The 24,279-nt window shown below is 35.4% G+C and overlaps 1 protein-coding gene across 2 annotated transcripts; it reads right to left on the bottom strand.

The window, feature by feature from the left end:
- Positions 1-810: 810 nt before the first annotated feature.
- Positions 811-24,068, bottom strand: TMEM33 (transmembrane protein 33). 2 transcript variants are annotated; one of them, XM_014857158.3, is made up of 8 exons: positions 23,925-24,068; positions 23,662-23,733; positions 20,712-20,806; positions 20,035-20,222; positions 16,056-16,123; positions 15,034-15,167; positions 10,751-10,834; positions 811-6,334 (listed from the first exon to the last, which is right to left on the bottom strand). In XM_014857158.3, exons 2-8 carry the CDS (start codon positions 23,704-23,706, stop codon positions 6,205-6,207), a joined length of 744 nt encoding a protein of 247 aa, XP_014712644.2. In that variant the 5' UTR covers positions 23,707-23,733; positions 23,925-24,068; the 3' UTR covers positions 811-6,204. The 2 variants fall into 2 exon arrangements, with proteins under 2 accessions (XP_014712644.2, XP_014712645.2); XM_014857159.3 differs by having other exon boundaries at positions 23,825-23,949.
- Positions 24,069-24,279: the final 211 nt, after the last annotated feature.

The following is a 24,279-nucleotide window of genomic DNA, read 5'->3' on the forward strand; positions in this document are numbered from 1 at the left end:
CAGTTGGCCACTTCTTTGAGGAGTCTCTCCATTCAATCAGCCTTGAGGAATGAGATGACCTTTCCCTTCCTAAAGCACAGAATTATTTTACAAACAGCACCATATATCCCCATGTGCTAAAGCAAAGAGCATTAGGAATCAACAATGTGTATGTCCCTATAACCCGACACCATTAAATATTTAGGAAATCAATATTCCTAATACTCTTTTTATTTATGGGGCTACCATACACTTTTCCCCTGGTGGGGAAACTCATTTACTAATTCAATATTTATTCAACTATCTTTTATACAACTGATTTCCATTATGCCCCTTTTATCATAATCTCTAAGTGGACAAGTATTTCTTTAACTTGCTTGTACAGTGTTTTGCTTTGTACAAGTTGTTACAATTGCCACAGAAAATATCTGCCAGTTAACTCTAAAAACCTAGAAGGGAATATATTCCTCTATGTCATCCTGTGTTGATTTATGACTTCAGATATGTTGTATATTGTGAGTCATTTTAGGGTTATAAATAACTTATCCACTAGGTTGTAAATTTCACTAAACAAAAAAGTACAGAAACAAGCAAACAGCTGAAAGACCCACTATAATTTTTCTTTTTTCTTCCCATTTCACCTTAGGGCACATTTTTCCCCCCAATTTCATATTAGACCACAAAATTACACCATTCCTATTATTTGTAAAGAGCTTAGATCAAAAGAAGTGTTCAAATTCATCTGATTCTAACAGTAAGGCAATGAAGCACAATGGAAAGCTAAATTCTAACTGTAAATGCTTTTTTGCAACATAATATTTTCAAATCTGCTTAAGCCAGAGAGATTTTTATTACACAATTTGATTTTTACATCAATAAAATCTTAGATATAACAATACAGATGAAAAAACAACAATTTAATTTGTATTGAAATAAATAATTAGATATACAAAGCACATACAGTGAAAAGGGGTCACAATAAATTACAAGTGGAGACATTATTTTGCTCAATCACCAAAGAAAGCCCTTGACACTTCCAATTTCACACCATCAAATTTATCATTCTTGCTGATTTAAGCAGAACACAAAACAAATATGGATCCCAGGGCTTACTTTCACAGGTACCAGCATAGATAATTTACTATAGTGATCCAATTTGGAAATCAGTAGGGAGCAGTAAATCGCTGCATAAAAGAAAGAGTGAATGAGGTCCTTTTCCCTTAGTGTCAGCAGGCTATGATTATTATGTTTATTAGATTTTCTTGAAAGGACTGAGTATTTTGTCAAATATTCAGGAGAAATATATTTCCCCTCTGAGCCCTACATTAGCATTTATGTACTTTGGTCTTGAATACAGGGGAATGATAAATTTTTCAACTTATTTTATAAATTTATACAGTCTGGATAGTATTGGCTGGTAACCCCAACTTGTACAATATTGAATATTAAAAATGGATTCAAGAGAAATTACTAAGAAATGCTGACCTACTGTATACACAAATTTTTTAGTTCAATATTACCCATTGTATACAGCACCAGAAGTAATGCATTTATAAATCAAGCAGTGTTGACTCTTTCTAATCTTTGCGACCCTTTTACATTTGTTCCAACATATACACTTCACAGATGTTACCTGCTCAAGATTTTGCCCATTTGGTCTTAACTTATACAAATATATATGTAAGCAAAAATTCATGTCAAAAGCACTTGTTCTATTTTAAAGTTACAAAAGAAAATGGTCAAAGTTTGGAATTAATCAGTGATGAACCAAGAAAAAAAGGTAAGTTTAAAAGTACTGAGCTTATCAAAAAAGTAGCTTCAGAGGGCTATGATGGAAAAAGTGAAATGATTCTTGAGCCTGCCTTTCTCCGGGAATATGAGCTAATTTTTAGATTCTAGCGAAGACATCCATCAATAATTTCTTCCTATCATTTTCTAAGAAAAAGAATCTGTTTTAGATTTTAAAAATACCGTACTTTCTCTCTTATCAAGTCAACTCAAATTCAATGCAGGTCAGTTTTCCTATTTGCACTGCAAAAAAGACTACTCTAGGGTTAATCCCTCACACAGGAACAATGTGTTCCCTCTAAGAGCCACCTGAATACCACCTTAGAAAATAAACATGTCCTAGAACAATGATTACCAAACTTTTAGCAGCTTCTTTCTTATCCTTAATGCCAGATCCAGTAAGAACTTTCCACCCAGAACATTTTAAGAGGACTGCTCATTAAAACAAACTGTGGAAATAACTCCTGGATTTATAAACGGATACCTTTGGTATACCATCTGTTGAGCTATACCATCATACAGCTCTCTAAAATTCTCCTAATCCTAGACAAAGTCCAATGAGGTGTTATGAGAAACTAGTTGTCTTTGCATTGAATTGGATTTACAACTTGAATTGGATTTACAAATCTAGGTACCATTCCTGATATGATACCCAAAGATTTCAATCTGCTTTTATTCTACTGTGAAAAGCCTAAATTTTAAGAGGCTGAACTGGCTCTATACCTTGTGTACCTACAAAATGACCATGAAAAAACTTTAAGTACCATTCTTCTACACAGTTGAACATGAAAAAGAAAGAATAATTTTATAATTGATGTATTTAGGTGATTTAGGCACTTAAATGAAATGAAAAAAAACCAGATTACGATCTGAATAATGCCACTCTCAACTGTGGCCAAAACTGTTTGCGTAGAAAGCAGATATTAACAGGGTACTTCTTCCAGCTTTTGAACATTTCAGTATTTAAAAAATCTACTCATAGTAAATGCTTACTAAATATCTGTTGAATATTGAATAATTACATATTAAAAAGGGTCATGGAATTCAGATCCTTAGTTTTATGGCTGACTCAGTACTTTTAGTGGCATTTAACCTTCCAACATGGTATGTGAAACAAGTGGGGGGCTACTTGAGGAAAGAGTGCCACCTACTGCTCTTAAACATAACTGTCTATGGTTACTCTCCCCCTTGAGGTTTTCATTTCACAGAATAAGTATCAAAGTAGTCTAAATGTGGTGATAGCTTTGAGGCTAGCAGATCCTAAGGGGATATGAGCAGGAGTGGAGGGGGAGAGGCTTCAGAGTAACTATATTAATCACATAAATTCCTTAGCATTAGATAAGGAATTCCTCAATATTAATTTCATTCCCTCTGATATCAAACTTTCCAAAAACCTAAGTCTCAGTTCCTTTTGTCTTATTACATATACATTCATTTTCCTTTCCAGGATGAATAATATTCATGCCCTAAACTTAAAAACCTAATTTGATTTTTAGGAAGAAAGGAAGTTTTCCAATACCTTTACAATTCTTAGTTATACAACAGACCTCATAAATCTTTCCTAACTTCTAGTTTTAATATTAGCTTGCTTTGATTTTCCCTGTAAGGGAGGTTCCTAAATATCTAAATTTAAATTTTAAAAAAGTTAGCTTTCTTTCTTGCTTACTTCTAGGAACATCTACCTTGATGAGTTTTATTCCAAGAAAATTTAAATACGAATTGCTATTTAAGAAATTTCTCTTTGAACTGATGTTAATGGAGTTCAAATTCATGATATATTCATGATATATAAAAGGTATATAAAAAAAGGAATATAGAATCCTTGTTAGAATTAAGTAGGTTTTGTATGAGGTTTCCACCTGTCAAAGAGGGTTTAATATCTAAAAGTGCTGGAGTGAGAAGAACGGCAGCACTATACCACTTCCTAAAGAATTATACGTTCTGGTTGTTAAATGAACTTTTTTTAAACCAGTAAGTAAAAATTAGTTCAGCTCTGCAACTATAATTTCTCCTGCTGCATTCATTCTAGATACTGCTGTTGTATTTCCTTAATTGCAATTTGATACGTGTACATGTTACACTATAATTTCAGATGCCAAATCAGCTGGTTATACAAATTCATATCGCAGAATTTCTCACTACAAGTTCATGCAAACAAAACACATCTAGTAATGCTCAAATTTTAAAATTTACTTTTTCATGAGCTTAGAAGTATTTTCTTTATAAATCAAGCCTTCCTTTAAAGAACAGTCAGACATGAGCATATCAGAAACATAACCCTGCTATGTGATAAAAAGCCTTGACTTTTAAAGCACAGGGTGTTCTAAATTATAATAATTAAATTAAAATTCTTCTTTGTTAAAACCAATATGAATTATTTCCTTTAGGAAAATCTTTCTGACCAACAGAAATTTTCAAAATAAAGAGGAAAAACTTAAAACAAAAGCATACTTGTAAGTCAGTAAAAGACAATCATGGTAAAAACAGAACACCCCAAAAAATTAATAAATGGAAAAACTGGTGAAATCTGAATAAGTTCTGTACTTTAGTTGACAGGATTGTTTCAGGGTTAATTTCTCAATTTTCATGAATGTTGTGTATTTATGTAGGATGTTAACATAAGGGGAAGTTTAGTAAAAGGTATACAGGACCTCTCTGTACTATTCTTGCAATTTTTCTATAAATCTAAAATTATCTCAAGATTAAAAACAATTGTAGAAAACAAAAGAAACTAGTAACTTAAAAATAAATGCCTTCAGCTGCCAAAATGTGACATAATTCAAGACTTAATTTTTTAAAACATTAGAAATCAATAATACACTGTTACTTAACATTATAGTCACTTTATTGCTCTAGAAAATTTAGTTCTTAAAACCATCAGATTACATATATAGAGATAATGAGGCTAGCCCCACACATACACAGACACACACACAAAATCAACTGAATATCATGAGGCTGCTTCTCTAACTTAGTAGATAAATATTACAAAAATACAAAAGTAGCTGATTACAGTTGAGCTATCAAGTAGATATCACATTTCTAGAGATTGCTAAGTTGAACAAAAAGAAAACTGACGTTACTGAAAAGTTACTAATAAATGTATTAGAGAAACTCCAAATTACATGCAGACACAAGAATATTGGTTACAAAAAGCATTATTACATTATTTTGGACTAAAATTTTTGCAATGTTTTAAACATTTCCAATCATGCAACAGTAATAAATATCAGACTGAATTTTATAAAGGAGTTAACGGAAGCTCAATGAACAAGATTTAACATATTATACAACTCAAATCAGTTGCATAATATATCCAATTCCCCTAAATTTATCTATGAAATTGAAATGTACACTTATTCCCCCATAACTCCACCTCTGGCCCTATTCCCAATCAATTACCTTACCTATAAACGTTTTAATTTAACATTTTAAAGCAGATTTAATGGGTAAGTATGTAATCTACAGGATAATCTTCATTATTATTTCAGAATAGACACCAAGTATGCTCAATCTGCAGTTACATTCCTTTCAAAAGGCATCTGAACTGCTGCAATTGTCTAGAAAAAGTGAAGCCTAAGAAACCGAGAAAACTGGCAGTCAAGAATCTGGTCTAGGTAGTTCTATAAACTGTAATAATACTAATAAAACCCATGTGTCCACATTTATAAAAGAAGGATTTCCTATTTGAGAAATGTTACCCACTGGGTCTCTGAAAGGAAAGCTGTATGACTACCACTTTCTGACATAAAACAGTTAGGTGACCCCAAACACTTACTCAACTGGCTAACTTAAAGCTGAGGCTTTTAAAAAAATATTCAAAGCCACAGAAGTAATTAGGGAAATAAAATTTTGGAAGGTAATAGCGTAAGATACATGCAGAATTCCTCTTATAATCGTACATCCAAAATAAATCTGTCCTAACAAAGCAACAAAAGATCAAATAACAATAAAATACAGTGGAAAATGCCTCTGTTAAAATCATCAACCAAAATTACTGAATGGCAAAAGAATACTGCCTCAAAACATACTGAATTCACATATGTTAATATCACCATAATGAGCTCATGCCAGATATAAATTCAGGTTACCAATTAGGTTGAAACAAATTTTAGAGCTATTTTTACAAGAGAAATAAATGTACTTCATGATAAAGGCACAGTATCATCTAAAAAAAAAAAATCTGATAGATTTATCACCAGACACAAACTTCCTTAATCCTTAACAACACAGCACAGTAAAATTTTCTTGGAAACTTTTTAAAAGGCTTGATTTAACATGCCAGGAAGATGATTATTTTTCCACTGAGATGCATTTATGTAGATTATGTAAATTGGATTGAGGTCAGTTTTACACCTGGAATTAACAAACCCTAGCGGAAGTACCAGCTGCTAATAATGCTTATTTATATTATACATAACTTAGCTGGATGTTAAACTACGCAACTGTTGGTGCCAGTCTGCTTATAAAGGCAATGCTCTGGAGACAAAGTCTTCTCACAAACAGTGGGCAAGCAGGTTTCATTATTATATGTTCAACAATAATCCTCAGTTCATTAAACAAGGTCCTGTAAGATAAAACAGTTTTCTTTCAGAAACACAAGGCAAAAGCAACATAATGCAAAACAAATGGTGATGATGGAATGTTCTACAGCCATTAAAGAATTTGAAGTAGTAAAAAGAAATAACCAGAATGCACAGGAATATACAAAATTCTCAAAATCAACACCTGTGTCTTTGAGGGGGCTGGCAGGGGAGGGGTCCATTTAACAAAAGCATTTAATAAATGGCTTTCTCTGAGGGCTAGATTAGGGATGATTTCTATGTTCTTTATTGTAGAGTTACATCATTTTCACATTTAATTTAGGCAAATTCAACTAGTTCTAAAAAAGAGCAATAAAGTGAAAATTATATAATATGGGCAATCCCACCTACTATTTCCTTAAATGAACATATTTCCTCTTAGGGCTTTCCTCATCTGTAAAATAGAACTATGTACTTTAAGGAGTTGTAGTGAAGTTTAAACAAGACAACATAAAATATACTCAATAAATTTACTTCCCAGTTGGATCACTCCATGATTTAACTGGCTCTTGTTTGCCTTCAGACTAAAGCCCAACTCCTTAACATCCAATGCTCTCCAGAATCTGGTCTCTGTTGAATTTTCTGCTTCATTTCTTGCCACTCTCTGCCATGACTGCTATGTTCCAGTTATGTTGCATGTTTGTGCCTAAAACAGGTTGTAGACTGACTTTGCCTTAACTGTGCTCATTTCCTACAAAGTACTCTATATTACATACTATACACATCACACATATATTGTACAGGCTAGCAGACACAAAATCATGTACACTGTACTGTAATTTATAAATGATTTGAAGGAACATCAAGGGTAATTTTATTCACAATTTTCACCTTATATGCTGAGTTATCCTGCATAAAGACAAAACTTCTGTTCTACATTTCCGTATCCTCTGTATTATTTTTATGGTTAGGAAAAGTAATAAGCTACCGTTTTAAAAAAGAATGTAATAACTCTCACACAAAGATAGGAAGGAAATTTAGAAAGATGCACATTTATCAAAAAACCTGACCTTCTTCTTGTAACTCCTATCTTTCTGACAGCCCCATTGCTCACAATTCTCCAGGCCAGAAACCTGGAGGTCTTCTTTATCTCACTCTTCTTCCCCAAGCCCTAAGTTCCTACCCTCCTGAATAGTTTTCAGATTTATCCCCTTTTTCCTAAAACACTGAATTAGTTCAAGCTCTGGACTACTCTAATAGTCTCCACACCGTCTACCTTTGCGTTCTCTAGGTGAGCTTGCAGTCCATCTTCTGGAATGGTATTTCTAAATCACATCTCATCACATTCTCAACCCCTCCACACTGAACTTCAATTAAGTTCCAGACCCTATCATAATCTGGTCCCTGTCTACCTTTCTGGGCACAGATCTTTATCACTTCCCTATATACTTTTTCAGCTCAAGCAACATCTAACTGTTGGTATGTCAGGCACTTTCAGGCACCCATGTGCCAGAACTCAAACTTCAAGAGATCTGGCTTTTATTACTACCTCCTCAGTCTCATCTGTCTCCCTCTGTTCCCTGTGCCTCCACAGCACCTTCATCACCATATTGACTTACACAGCTGTCTAATTCACTCAGCTCTAAGTCCCTAGAAAACAGGTATTTCAATCCTATATAACTTGTTAGCACCAACAAACAATCACTGTCCTCTAAATAAATGAGTCTAATGAATAAAGCTAGAAGGCATCTTGAAAATACTCTATTCAAACATCTGTAGGTTACAGATGAGACCTAACGCCACATGGCTATTTCTCTTATTCCTAACTCTATCACTGGCATAATCCAGACCAAGTCACAGAGCTCCTTTGGAGCAACGCTGACATTTGAACTTTCACTGATGATGAAAACGTCTATCAGTGCTGTCCACTACAGTGGCCATCAGCCACACAAAGCTTTTGAGCACCTGAAATGTGGTTAGCGTGACTCAAGAATTTAGTTATTACATTTTATGAATTTTAATTAATTGAAATTTAAATGGTCAAATGTGGCTAGTGGCTGCCATATTGGACAGCACAGCTCTGGACAATCTACACTAGACATCTACAAAAGACTGATACCACTAACTTGAGAATAAATATCATGATAGGCAAAAATGGTACAAACTGTTGATACAGAGTGTCTCAAAACCCTTAACAAAAAAAGTCTAGTGTAGAAAGTGTAGTTTTATAAACTGTTGGTATTTATAAGTGCAAATATTTTCCATTACCTTTACACTTTTTTTTAATTTAAAGATTGGCACCTGAGCTAACATCTGTTGCCAATCTTTTTTGTTTGTTTCTTTCTTCTCCCCAAAGCCCCCCAGTACATAGTTGTATATTCTAGTTGTAAGTCCTTCTAGTTCTGCTATGTGGGACGCCACCACACCATGGCCTGATGAGTGGTGCTGGGTCCATGCCCAGGATCTGAACTGGGAAAACCCTGGGCCACCAAAGTGGAGCACGAACACTCAACCACTCGGCCACGGGGCCAGCCCTTTTTCCACTGTTCTGATTAAAATGTGTGCTTATGGGAAAACTCTGAAGATGCTCAATGACACATATTTGTGTTATCTTGATCCACTGCTATCCTCTTTTTTATTCCAGTGAACACGTCTAAATTTCTGTATGTGTTGATCTGATTTAAGGGTATATGGGAAAATGGGAGTGGAGAAGAAAAAGCATATTAAAAAAACAAAGAAAAACAAATCTGCTGATGAAAAATGGATGTCAGGGCAGGGGACCAGAAGATAATGTCTGAAATGAATACAAGGACAAGAAAGAAAAAGGGCAAAAACTGACAGAATCGAGTAAAACTCAAGGTCTACTTGCAACCAGAGATTCAAAAGACATTTCCTAGAGAGCATAAAAACCCCTCAAAGGAGAAGAATCAGAATCATAGAAAAAAGAAAATAAACTATTTATTAAGACCTTATTAAATCTAAGCACTTTTAAAACATTACTTCATTCGACCCACATAAGGAGGTTTTCTCCCTACCAATGAAGAAATTAAAATTTAAATAACTTGCCTAAAGTCAAACACCTGGCAAATGATGGGTCGGCATTCAAATTCACTTCTTTTTACTTTGCTTGTGAAGATAAGACAGAGATCATGCTAATACACTCACTGGCTTTATGGGTGAATTTCACTACATAATAAATTTATTTTCAACTTGAAAACAAAAACTATGTTAACATTAGTATCTGAGTAACATATTTAAGAAGCTATCAAAAACAGCTATTCGATTTGGTTTTACTCTAACTTTTGAGATCAGCATGCATAATTTACAGTTTAATTTAAGCCTCCATTCATGAACATTAAAGTAATTCACTAAAATATTTCTCTGCTTCCTCATTTTTCCATTCCTAACTGTTCTGTCCAGGCTATCAGAAGAATATTATGATCACGTCAAAACCATTATTCTCATACATCTAAAAGATAAATTCTAAACTTCTTACTCTGAAACTCAAGAGGTTTTATGATATGGCTCGAATATACCTTTTTTTTTCTTTTTTTTAAAGATTTTATTTTTTCCTTTTTTCTCCCCAAAGCCCCCCAGTACATAGTTGTATATTCTTCGTTGTGGGTCCTTCTAGTTGTGGCATGTGGGATGCCGCCTCAGCGTGGTTTGATGAGCAGTGCCATGTCCGCGCCCAGGATTCGAACCAACGAAACACTGGGCCGCCTGCAGCGGAGCGCGCGAACTTAACCACTCAGCCACGGGGCCAGCCCCACGAATATACCTTTTTAATCTTAGCTCCAATCACTCACCATTCAGAATCTCCATTATAGTCAAACAGGTCTACTCAATGCTCCTTAAACATGGCTTATACCTTCTAGCCTCTGAACTCGTGCTCCTACTGTCTTCATATCTAAAATGCTTTTACCTATTTTATCTATTCAAAGGCTTTAATTCTTCCAGAACAAATTAAAATCTCTATTTTGGGAAACTTTCCTGGGCTCTTCTATCTTCTGGCTCAGAAGACAGAAGATGACAGATGCTCTCTCCCTCCTGTGGACTACAGTACTCATATGATAAAGCAAACATATGACAGTTCTCATATACTGACTTGTTAATACTGTATCCTGAACTACTGTTTCCTTATTTTATCATCTGAAATATGTTTTTGTTTCTTCAACTAGGAAAGCTCCTTGAGAGTGGGACTTATGTCTTACACATCTTTAAATTCCTTAAGCTTTAGTACTATCAGAGAGGTAGTCGAGATAACTCCAGTCTCAGTTTCTGAAAAGACATACAATCACCTCCTCACCAATCCTAGAAGCCCTGGAACTTAAATTTATGAAAACATTGCTTGCTTCTAACTTCTAATACAAAAGCTAAGTAACTCTTAAAAGTTACAAACACTATATTTCACAATACCTTTAACAAATAAAACAGATTTAAATTAATCACCAGCTTACCGACAATATGGATTTCTTCGAGAGGAATATCGAAGAGTTAGAAATCTATAGTATATAAAAGGCTGGAGCAAACTTCCTTGACCACTGAAATAAACAAATAAAAGGAGAGTAAATATACATTATCAATTCACATGTGTACTCACAAAACTTAAAGGCAAGTTTATTGGAGAATATGTGTCCTCATTCACCAAAGAGTCATAGTAATATCTATGACATCTAAATCAAATTTATTCTTAAAAAGGAAATAAAAGAATGTATATGATTGGTAAAGAATAAAATGTATTGGTTAAATTTTTACGAACATGTATTCATGTATGTATTACTTTTTAAATTTTTAAAAGCTACTAAATGAGTCAGGAAATGTTATATAAATGCTTCCATAATTACCACTAATAATTGATAATCAAGTTTTAAAACTTTATAACATATTAAAATGAAAAGTGGTTCATTTTATACAAACTAATAAAATCACACAGGCTAACAAGTAAATTTACACAGCCTATTCTAATTATTTCTCTTGGTTAAAAAAACACCATTACAGGGGCCGGCCCCGTGGCTGAGTGGTTAAATTTGCACACTCCACTGCGGCAGCCCAGAGTTTCGCTGGTTTGGATCCTGGGCGCAAACATGGCACCACTCATCAGGCCATGCTGAGGTGGTGGCCCACATGCCACAACTAGAAGGACCCACAACTAAGAATATACAACTATGTACCTGGGGTCTTTGGGGAGAAAAAGGAAAAAAAAAAAAATCTAAAAAAAACACCATTACAATACCCCAAGAGTCATATATATATCTATGAAATCCTAAGTCTGGAATTCTTTGCTAGGAAGAACTATGTGGATTAATATATTTACTGAAATAACTACAAATGAAATGTGACAACAATCTAACATGGATAGTTAAGTAGCAGAACTAAGTAAATTATATTATGCTTATCTGATGGACTTAGTATGCAACTACTTAAAATCTTGATTATGAAAACTATAAAGCAACTTTGAAGAAAGTAGGATAAAAACTACATATAGTATTACAACTATATTTTAAAACTTTTTTAAAGGAAATACATTAAGATGCTAAATGTGGTTTGTTTTTTGGGTTAATTTTTTAGCCTTTTCTTCTAAATTGTGTGATACTACTTTCATCATAAAAATAATTTACATGATTACAAACTTATCACTAAAATAAATGTTACATCCATTTTTCCCAATAAATCACATGACAAATCTTTAAATCTTTAAATTGAAAAATACACATACTACAGAAAATATAGAAAGAAAAGAATATTCAATGAGAAACAAATCTTCCACCAAGCTAGCTCCTTCCTCAAAGTTATAGCACAGTCTCTAATATATCCTTCCAGAAATTTATACACACAGTGTATAAATGACTAACACTAATACAGTGCTCACTTTATAATTACTGAATCTGTTGAACAACTGTAGGAGGGAAGTGGTCTCATCATTCCCATTTTAAAGATGAAGGAACTGAGGCAGAAAGGAATACGTACATGCCCTTAAACTTATACATACATACCTCAACATATAAATGGGGAATACCCTACATGGTCCCTTACATGGTCCCTTTTTTTTTTTTTTTTTACAAACTTTTAAACTTACTATATCTTGGAGATCATCCTCTATCACAACACATAAATTTAGCTCATTCTTTTTACAATTTCAAGTATTCCACCTTATACATGTACTATTACGTAACAAGTTCTCTACTAATGAATAAAGCTACAAGGATCATCCTTTAATCTGTCTTTGCACACGTGTGTGTGCATGCATATGTAACATAAACTCAGACTTCATGTTCATTTTTAAATACAGAGCTTTAAGCATTATTGCTAAAAATATAACTTAATAAAGACTTCTAACATTAGACTGTGCTTCTACCATGAAGGGTAGCATTTAAGGAATAATGAACTAAAATTATTTTTAATTTTATAGTTTGTGTTATATTCAAGAGACATACTTAAAGCATTAATAGCTTTTCCTATTAGGGATCGAATAAAACTTCCTAACTTTATTTTAATTTTTTAGAATAACAAAGTGATTTCTCTATTTAAATATTTCTGGTAAATTCTCCTTTCCTTTACAATAATCTTAAAAATTAGGGGCTGGCCTCATGGCTGAGTGGTTAAGTTCACGTGCTCCGCTTCGGTGGCCCAGGGTTTCGCTGGTTCGGATCCTGGGCATGGACATGGCACCACTCATCAGGCCACGCTGAGGCGGCGTCCCACATGCCACTAGAAGGACCTACAACTAGAATATACAACTATGTACTGGGGAACTTTGGGGAGAAGGAAAAACGAAAAAAAAAAAAAATTAAAAAATTAAAATCAGTTTGCACAGTCAGTGTTTAAATAAAAGATTAAGTAGCACAACTGAGTTAATGTAGTCAAAACTTGGTGCTCCAACCAAAAATTCACTCCAGTTCCAAAAATGAGGCTTTTGTTTTAAGTGTGCATGGCATCTCAGCATTCCATTATAAATCTTAGGTTGATTTAAGAGGAAAATTAATTATTTTGCTTATTAAACAGAATCTGGAGGTTTCAAATGCAGACATCAATGATCTCTACACAAAGAACTAGTTTTGGTATCTTCATTTTTTTTTTAATTTTTTTTTTTTTGATGAAGATTAGCCCTGAGCTAACATCTGCTGCCAATCCTCCTCTTTGCTGGGGAAGACCGGCCCTGAGTTAACATCTGTGCCCGTCTTCCTCTACTTTATATGTGGGACGCCTACCATAGCATGGCTTGACAAGTGGAGCGTAGGCCCACACCCAGGAACTGAACCGGCAAACCCCGGGCCGCTGAAGCAGAACCTGCAAACTTAACCTCTGCACCACCGGGCTGACCCCTGCTATCTACATTTTAATTTTCACCCAGTTACATGAAACAAATCACAGAACCTGGCACGACCCAAGAAAACAGAAAAGTGAATAAGAGGGCAAAAAGTTGCCTTTACTAATTAAATGTTTAAGTGTCTGATCACTATCACAAAAGAGGGACATTAACTTTTAGGGTGAAAGTTTTAGAGTGAATAACGGACAAATAAGGCAGTATCAAATCCTATGTTCAATGTTCATGGAACGTTGGAAGGATTTCAGGGAATTACTTATTTCAACTACCACTAGTTTTTTAAATGTGGAAAATCAAGGCTCAGAAGGCTAAGTTAATGGTCAAATCAACTAGAATCCAGGTCTGCTAACACCCAGTAAGTCTTCCCATTGTATCATTCCAGAACTTTTATATTACCTAGTTTGCAACCCCACAACTTAAGCGACATCTGGTGATCCTGGAGTTTTCAGAGGAAAACATTACTTAAAAGAATGGAACAGATGTATTTATGAGGAAATCTATAAAACTCTGTTACTAGCTTGAAGAGAGACGGAAGGAAAGGAGTAACTGTTAGGTATATACATAAAAAAAAAAGGTTCATAGCCAAATGATACTTTAGCTTTTTTCTTGTTTCTTTTTTTTTTCTTGAGGAAGATTAGCCCTGAGCTAACTGCTGCCAATCTCCCTCTTTTTGCTGAGGAGGACTGGCCCTGCGGTAACATCCAGACCCATCTTCCTCTACTTTATATGTGGGATGCCTACCACAGCATGGCTTGCCAAGCGGTGCCATGTCCACACCTGGGATCCGAACCAGCGAATCCAGGGCCGCCGAAGCAGAACGTGTGCACTTAACTGCTGCACCTCCGGGTCGGCCCTGATATTTTAGCTTTTATCTCTAATGTCCTATTACTTGTAAAACTAAAAATTAAAAAAGCAATAATCGGGATTGAAATGTAGTTTTAAAACCTAAATGCAGACTATTGATGGAGAGGTCAATACTTTGCTATTCTAATGTTCTAATTTTTAAAAGGAAGGCTTTCTTTATTCATACATTACTCCGATGCAAACAAATACAGAGGTGATAGTAGGCAGCTATAAATACCAGACCTAATTTTTCTCTAGTGTAAGAAAAATCATCTCAATAATGGCAGAATGGTCTAAAACAGACCTCCTAAGATTCTTTCAAAGGTAGTAATTCTGAAATTAATTTTCAGAATGTTAAGTGATAATTCACAAGGAACAATAAGACAAGTTCCTAGGTTTACTATAATCTCAGATTTTCTACTATAAAGTGAAAAGATGATTGCTAAGATCCATCTAGCTAAGTGTATCAGTATCTACTTCAACAGATTTAAGGAGGATAAAATTTGAGCTAATATGTTTACTATGTTCACGAAAGTCATCTGCCTCCCAAAACAAATATATTTTCGTTCTTACCTAAAAAGCATAAAAACTGTAGCAGGCATCAAGAATATTTCGTTACAAGCAATGAATTTCAAAATATTCTGTTGATTAGCACTTAATTTATCCAAGACAGATCTCAGCAGAGGTAAACTATTTGAACCCTTTGCCTAAAACATAAGAGAACAAACATTAGAAATAACAAAGCATTTTTGATCACTCAGTTATTTTCTTTCTTTAGATAAACAGCATATCCAACAGGCAATACAACCAAAAGACAATTATTTGGAAATGGTGACATAAAAGTTTACAAAAGTCAGTGTATTTTCCTGCTTTATTGTATTTTGTTAGTTGAAGAGTTAAAAGTCATTTTCATGCTTTTTCTTAAGAAAGATTAGATCATTTCACAAAAAATCGTCATTTCTCTCCAACCACGATAAAATCTGACTACCCAGTAATACAGCTAAAGTATCTGTGACTCCTTAGCTAACGAAAGGTAGAAATTATGGAATCCAATTACTACTGTGAAAAAAAGGGCAACACAAGGCAAAAATAATGGATATTTTAATTCAAATTTCAGTGCATGTGGAGCCAATCTGCCCGGCACACTGAAGCCAGGCTTAATGTTTCAACCTGGGAATAAGAAAAAATTTTAGGAATTTAGCAGATTGAACATCAGTGTAAAACAAACTCAGTACACTCTACTTACTTGTTATGTTAGAAGTAAACATTGACAGAATAAGACATCTCTGACAACCTATCAAATCTAAAAGATAGGACTTTTTAAAAAAATAAAGAGATCTATTTCAAACTTCAGAAATTCCTCTGGCAACTGAGGAGTAATCTGAAACACAATCCTTTATCTATAAAATGTACTATTTTGTGAAACTTAAACAATAAAAAATTCCAAACTTAAACCTTGCAAATCACTAAATAATTTAGAACAAGTTTGGAAGGAATAGAGGAACTTTTTGTGACAAATGCCCAATGTCTTAGAACTCAAATTCATGTCAACTATCTGTAATCCAGGAGTTAAAAAAAAGCATAGTTTTACTTACATCAAGGACCTTTTTTGTATACGTGGCAGCATGAAGCAAAGAGAACAACAAGACTGGGAAAATGCTCACTGAAGGAAACAATTAAGGAAAACATTTAAAATTCATCAAACACTTTGCAAAACAGGCTATGTATTACGTCCAACTACATAAATCTGAAATGGCATCTGCTAAAATGAGTTCAGCAATGGCTTTTGTTTTACTGACATACTTGATAACCAAATGAAGTTTTTAAAAAAATCTGTAAGGAAGAACATTACTTCATTTTCTAAAGCTCACAGTTCTGAAATGAAGAAAATAGTGAAAAAAGTTTATTTCTATTGGATAAAATATTGTAAACGTTTGCTAAATTAAATTGAAATCTAGGCCACCTCAAAGTGTTCAATACAGCTTTTAACCCCACAACAGTCACTCTGGCCAGAATAACTTAGCCTTCAAATACAAGGATAGTCTTTTGTGCACTGCTTTCACTATCTCAACTCCTTAGGAAAGAGTCTGGGGTAATGGTTTAAAGAGCAGTTCCCAAATTCTACTCAACTAAAGATCTTATTATATCTTTCCTACAAGGACCGCATTATTTTGAGGTACTGCACCTATTAAGCTTTTACAGTTAATGTGTTCTCAACTTGTACAAATAAAAAAAGAGAGTGTATATTTGGGTTTGTGTCTACTCAACTGAGAGTCTCATCAGACTAATTACAGACATAAGCAAAGAATCCTTATATTAGAGTGCAACTGTCTGGCTCTACGTCATGAATAAATATACAATTTTCATTCAGCTTTTTGAAAAACAGAAATTGTTCAAAAGATCCTATTCACTCCAATTTCTGCCAGGTTGATAAGAACAGTAACAAAAAATTTGTCAAGTATTTCCATAAAATGATATGAACCGTCAGTCAATCACAAATGGCAAAAATAGTTGTCCTAAAAATATTAAGAGGTTCTAATAAGCAAATTTTTATATTTTATATTTTTCTACACTAACTGAAAGCCTGGTGTGACAGGAAATGATGACTGCTGTGACACAATACGAGTATCACATTCATTATAACCATAACTCAATTAGGACCCAAAAGTTCCGAATTTCCACCTGGCAAGCAAGACACTGACCTTATACCTAAGTGTTAGAAGACTCCTCTTTTACATTTTTTTTTTTTTAAAGATTTTATTTTTTCCTTTTTCTCCCCAAAGCCCCCCAGTACATAGTTGTATATTTCTCGTTGTGGGTTCTTCTAGTTGTGGTATGTGGGATGCCGCCTCAGCGTGGTCTGACGAGCAGTGCCATGTCCGCGCCCAGGATTCGAACCAACGAAACACTGGGACGCCTGCAGCGGAGCGCGCGAACTTAACCACTCGGCCACAGGGCCAGCCCCGTCTCTTTTACATTTTTTAATGAATCATAGATCCCTTTGAAACTGATGAAAGCTACAACCCTCTCCTAAGGCCACTGTAAACTCTGTTGCTTCTTAAATAATTCAATCTAAACTGTGACATACATCCTAACTTGAAGCCTAATTCAATAAAGAGGCAATGTCAGGTAGTGAAAACAGAACCTCGAATTGAGAGTCAAGATACATGGGTTCCAGTCACGGCTCTGACACTAACTTCATTTCCATAGGCCAAGTTTCATATTCTGTCAAATGAATATGTAGCAATCAAAGCGAGAGATTTCTAACGTATCTTTTACCTCTAACATTCTATAACTCCCAAATCCTTGATAAGAGATTCATAGTCTTAGCTTTCAATGTCATTTTTAGACCACTTAGAAAATATAAGGGGTGAAAAGTCTACAATTTAAACCCTGTCACTGTTAGAGCAAGGACAATATATCACCTTTGTAAGAACAAAGATCAGAATCTAACTCTGTAATACGACTTTGGGCTCACCTTTATTTATTAACATAATACTCAACTACTTTAGATTACTGTTTCTTACCTATTATCAGTTTCTGTTACTCCCACTGTTCACTACTCCTCCCCACCACTCTAAGAATTTAAGGAACATGAAATCTTAATCTTTGACTCCCCAGAGAGGGGCTATGAAATAACCAATTGCATAGAAAAGGCAGAGAGGTTGTCTTCACTGGTCATGAGTCTCATTTGGCACTATCTCAGGATTCACTCAACAAAACTTACTGACCACCTGCTCTGTGACACACAATGTCCCAGAGGTCAGTATTGGTGCATTCAATTTGCTCCATATTAATTATCTGGAAAACAGTTTCTACTTCTCTCTCCAAAGAAATTTTAAGCTACTAAAGGGCAGAACAAAGAACCTTTAAATAACTTCTCATTATATCTTAGAAAGGCAAGAATTTTAATTATTAGTGATTGTAAAGGACCTCAATAAATGTGATAGACAAAAGCAGATCAATCCAAGGGTTGGCCCTATGCCGAGTGGTTAAGTTCGCGTGCTCTGGTTCGGCAGCCCAGGGTTTCGCTGGTTCGAATCCTAGGCTCAGACATGGTACCGCTCATCAGGCCATACTGAGGCGGTGTCCTACATGCCACAGCTAGAAGGACCTACAACTAAAAATACACAACTATGTACTGGGGGGCTCTGGGGAGAAAAAGGAAAAATAAAATCTTTTAAAAAAAAGCAGATCAATCCAATGATGTGCCAAACAAATGTGACTGTCATTTAGTTGTAGTACAACAATCATTTGTGAGTTTTACCTAAAAATGAACAAATACAGGGGCCAGCCCGGTGGCACAGCAGTTAAATTCGCATGTTCTGCTTCAGTGGCCCAGGGTTCACCGGTTCAGATCCTGGCTGCAGACATGGCACCTCTTGGCAAGCCATGCTGTGGTAGGCGTCCCACATATAAAGTAGAGGAAGATGGGCACGGATGTTAGCTCAGGGCTAATCTTCCTCAAAAAAAAAAAAAGCTAGAAAAAAAAGAAATGAATACAAATACAAATTATGGTGGGACATTACAGACCCAAGCATGCACTGAAATCAGACAGACCTTGTCAGCTTAACTAACTTGCCAATGTGATGTCAGGCAAGTTATTTTAAATTCTTTGAGCGTCAGTATCCTTATCAATAATGATGCTCATGATTTTTTTCAGATTGTTGCAAGGATTAAACATCAAGTTTGTATATACTGGCAAAATGAATACTCAAAAAATTTCAGTTTCCTCCTCTTCCCTTTTCCTTAAAACTTACAAAAAACTATTTAAAATTTGATACTCCACAAACATACAAAATATTATCTAAATATGTAATAGTCTTGGAGACCTATTTTATTGTGCTTTCCATTATGTATAGTTGTATCATAAATATTCAAGAACTCTTAAGAGTTCTTGAGTTCTCTTCCCTCATCCCTCCCCTTCCTTTTTAGAATACCTATTATCATCCCACGACACACACTTGAAATTGGTAAACATACAAATTCCAAATGGGTTATTTAATTCTTATTAGCTCCAGAGATTATCCATGTGTCCTCATTTTCTACTCTAACCACAGCAAATACTAATTTCTTTTTCTTTTATTAATTATCTCATTGTCTGCTTAAATAAGTTATTTCTTGATGAATTTCCATTTGTTCCTAGCTCCCTAGGAGTTAAAAGTAAAAGCTAAGCATTACTCTTTTGATAAAGCAAGACATCTGGACATTTTCCCAAAGACGATGTGAATTAAACGAAAGAAAAATTTAAATGTTAAAATAAGTCCTCCATAGGCTTGTGCTATGAATCTCAATTTTAAAATATCCATTGCTAATAGAGAAGCTTACAAGAGACGAGAACAAAGATCCAAAGTTTAAAATTCACACACCAGCTCTTCAAAATTTAGATTTCACATTTTACAGTCAGAAATTCTTACAATAAATCTATCTTCATTTAAATGAAGTGCAAACAAATGAACCAACCCAGGCTTCATGGAATACCCTCATTGCTGAGTCCTTCCTATAGCGAAAAAAAAAAAATCAGAAGAACTCTCCTACACTCTCAGTAGATAATTTCACGGTATAAAAGGATACTTGTAACAGGGTAGGAATTGACAAAGATGAGTGAATACAACAGGTAGTGGCAGCTGTCCTCCAACAAAGCCTGGGCCAGGAATGCTCTGCTCAACTGGAAGTGCGGTAATCTTTGGTGCAGCCTCAGAGCACTGGTAAGAGCATTTGCCAGCAAAGCACGTTGGTAAAAGCTTGCTGCTTCATGCAACCTGCAAATTACCAGAGGAGAGGTTATCATGAGACATAAACAACTACCATGTCTCTTCCTCCTTTGTGAATTGCATCATAATTGCACAACACCTAAATCTATTACTCGTCAATAGAAAAAAATTACTTGAATCTAGGTAACTTCTTAGAAGCCTCACTTCATATATATTCCCAACTGAATTTTATAAAGCAGTCATTCTTCCCGTTAGGTTAAAAAGTCATAAATGCAAAAGTTTTACATGAACTCATCTCATCCCCACATACCCATTTTCTCTCAGATTTTCAATGTGATACCAGTTTTCACAAAGCATAAGATATAAAATATGCCTCCAGTTGGTAATATTACTAGGTTACTGGTGCCATAAGGACGAGACTCGTGTTTTATTGTCCCTGAATCCTTTACAGTTTAACAAGTCTTGCACCCAGAAGGTATTCCATAAAAACTGACTGAACAAGTGAATATCAAAGGCAGAAATACGTATAATACATACCCAAGAAGAGGCAGAACAAACAAAGCAGAGCAGTAAACTGTGAACAAGCGAGAAAACCACATTGCTGTGTCCAGTTTATTGGTCATCATGAATTGCTGAATTTAAAAAGAAAAATATTGTAGTAAACCAAACCTGCAAATTATGTTTTTAAGGATGAAGATTATGTAGTTTTAGTCCTATTCAAAATGTTTTAACAACTCTGTAGCAACTTTTTTTTTAAAATCATTAAGTGAAAACTCTCAAGGCGACTGTTTCATGTATATGCTCAGTAACAAGACCAAAACAGAAAGTACTTAAATAGGATAGTAGTTGACACTTTAAAAAGTAAAAAGACTAATTAAGAAAGAAAAATTTGGATAGAAATTTAACTACAATTGTCTATATTCCTTCAACACCTGTAATACTAGCTTCATCTATTTTAAAAGAACATTAAATAAGAACTAATTGCTCTCAAGAGAACCATAAAGCCTATTCTTAGAAAAATCTCATATTCAAAGAGGTAGATCTCAGATCTGAGTAAAAAGGCATCACAAAAAGCCAATTTGGATTAAATAAACCTTACAAAGGAAAAATGTAAAATCATGGTAATAATAGGCACTCATTATTGAACTCGTCAGTCTATGGAAGACTTGCTTATGCACACACAAGGGCCTGGTATACTGTAGATGCTCAAAATATGGCTATCATGTGTTAAATGGCACCTGCCTCTCTGATTTTATGACTTTCTTCACCTCCTCGAAGCTCTCCCAGACATCTTACCCTGGTTTCAGTGGCTCTAGACCAAACTTCCATATACCACTTTCTTCTCCATTTTTTTTCATTCTGTGTTTTCCTTTCCTGCATTTTACCAATAGATGTGTCCATTACCACTAACACAATAACTTAAAATCTGTTTTCTCATTCAAAATGTATCTTGTATTAAAATTCTAAGTGGCTTTTACATTTTTGATAGAATCTATATGAATAATTTTTACATCAAAACCCAATACAAACATAAGTGGGTACATAAAGCAAACGAAAGTTTCACAAAACAATACTTATCTTCAATATGCGTGATGGATTTTGGCATTTCGTACTCTAATGTTTTAGAAATACTTAACATTTCCACTAAATTAATTTCAAAATTCATTAACAGGTCTTTTAACCTAGAGTCTAAAACACTACTCTAAGCAATCTAATAATTATCTTTTGAAAGGCAGAAAAAACTTTTGGGAAAAAAATGCAAGTATATTTTAAAATTCAAGGATGTTTTATTGCATGTGTTTTTAAGAATATGCAGGTGATTTTAGAAATATGTCTCTGGTTTACTCTATCCAAACCTACTATACTGTAACTCCTCTAAATTTCAATGATCACCAGGAAAGTGGAAGGGTGAATCTAGCTTACTGTGCTCAGTTTCTCTACAAATATTCAGTCTCTAAACCATAGTCTGAAATTCAACTTTAGAACATTTTCTTTAAAACCTATTCGTTTAGGGTGTTCATTTTGTGATACATCATTGAGCTATGCATTTCATTTTGTATACTTTTGCAGATGTGTATTTTATTATACAATAAAAAAGTCTTAAAAAGTGTATTGGTTTATATTTTAAGAGTGACTATAAATTGTGTTATAAATAGTTCAGGCAAAAAATACCAATGAATCTTTCGGTGAAAAACTACGGAAGTGAAAAACTATTCACAGTCTCCAAGTATCTTACTATAGAACACTTTTTAATTACAAAGGAAAAAAGGTATCTTTACAATGGAGAATCTGGTGGACATCACCTTAACCAAATAATCAAACTTACTATCTCCAATGATGGTATAAATCAACATAAAATGTTCCTGATATTATACAATGCACTGAGAAGGACAGAATATCACTTATGTAATACTCCTGCCAAAATGTTTAGCCTGAATGTGGTTAACGGGGAAAAGAAACAAATCAGACAACTCCAATTTGAGGAGCATTCTGCAAAACAACAGGTCTGGACTCTGGCAAGACAAAAATGGGAGGAGGAGGGCAAGAAAACTTCTAGACTAAGAGACTAAAGGCCAGAAAATGTAGTGCATGCTTTTCAATTAATTCTGGATAAGGAGGAAGCAGCTTTTAAGGGCAACTGGAGAAATCTGAATATGGATTGTCTATTAGGTAATAACGCATATCAATGTTAAATTTCCCAAATTTAACTGCAAAAATTCCTGCGATGACCGCACCGTGATCATGTAGAAGAATAATGAATGAAGTATTTATGGGTTAAAGATCACGATGTATGCAACTACCTCTCGAATGCTTCAACAAAATAAAGAAAAAAGAAAAAATGTGTATATAAATACAGATGTTGTAAAATGTTTAAAAAGAAAAAAGTGACTTACTCAATTCACATACTCATAGTGTTTAAAATTAAAGGCAATAACGCTTCAGGCACAAATAACCAGTAAGCAGAAGATCCACATCTCAAGAACAAAAAATTTACAAAACCGTAACAATATTTCTCTTTGTAAAGAGGGACAAAAATGAATAAAGGAAAAAAGAAGATCGCTCTCCTCGTTCTGCGTAATTCCTACATAATAGCATAAAATGGGCAGAAACGTCTTCTACCAGCACGCGTGAGCGGAATGAGGCGTGTATCACAGCACAACCTCAGGTGGCATCTTCAATCTTGAAACCTACGACAATCAGAGACCGAGGCGTGGAAAAAGGCAAGGCGGCCCAATTTCCATAGTATACAGGTTAGGGCCACCTGCTCCAGACCTGCCTGTTGTCGGTTCCGAAACAGAAACTTGTAGTTCCCTCTAGATCTTCGCTCACAATCTCCCCTCTCCAACCCACTCCCAACCCCGACCCGAATCACTAATCCCAGTCCCGAAAGCCTCTTCTGGAACGCCTCGGACCCGGCTCCCAACACTTCCTCCTCCTTTCTAACTCTAGCAAAGCAAGCCAGAGACGACCCTGACTGCTCACTTACCACCGCGCCCGCCCCTTGGGGGCCGTTAGGGGCCGTATCCGCCATAGGGGACTCACACACGCGTCTGGGACGCTGCAATTGGGAAAGAGAAAGAAAGAAGGGACGTCAGCACCGGGGCCACGACTCCAGTAACCGGCCTCCCTGCCCCGTGCCACAAGCCCACCGCGCCCTGCGGCAACTCCGAGCCTCCACAGGGGGCAAAGGTCTCGCCCGCTTCAGTGCAGCGGACTGCCCCGAGGACACCTGCTGTGACCAAGAAATACCTGTCCAGCACGGTCAATAGCAAAGCTGGGTTTCTAGAAAAAGCGGAGCGTAGGCGGAGCTTCGGGACAAGGCCCAACAGTGCCGATCAAAGGCCGCCGGCCCCCGGTTATTGCCGAACCTGGAAGTGCTCCTTTCACTTCCGTGGGGAAGAGGCGGTGACAAAGAGCAGAAACCGGACGCTCTTCCCTGAGGCATGACGGGAAGTGTAGTTTGTCTTGTTTGGCTTCACCTGTATTATACGCCAATCGGCTCTGTAAGCTAAGAGGCGAGGCTGGCGAAGCAATTTTTCTGATCTCCGGCGCACAGGTGGTCTTCCCAGTCCGTGTCCAAACCGCGAAATCTCTCTACTACCTA

The sequence above is a fragment of the Equus asinus genome, chromosome 3 (genome assembly GCF_041296235.1).
Source record: "Equus asinus isolate D_3611 breed Donkey chromosome 3, EquAss-T2T_v2, whole genome shotgun sequence".
Taxonomy (NCBI): domain Eukaryota; kingdom Metazoa; phylum Chordata; class Mammalia; order Perissodactyla; family Equidae; genus Equus; species Equus asinus.

What these genes read in the sequence shown, in the direction of transcription:
- TMEM33 (XM_014857158.3), bottom strand. Translation starts at nt 23,706, where the DNA reads ATGGCGGATACGGCCCCTAACGGCCCCCAAGGGGCGGGCGCGGTG. An exon ending in TTTGTTCTGCCTCTTCTTGG is followed by an intron (nt 20,223 to 20,711) that starts GTATGTATTATA and finishes GGTAATTTGCAG; the next exon opens with GTTGCATGAAGCAGCAAGCT. An exon ending in ACAGTTTTTATGCTTTTTAG is followed by an intron (nt 10,835 to 15,033) that starts GTAAGAACGAAA and finishes TGTTTATTTCAG; the next exon opens with TGGTCAAGGAAGTTTGCTCC.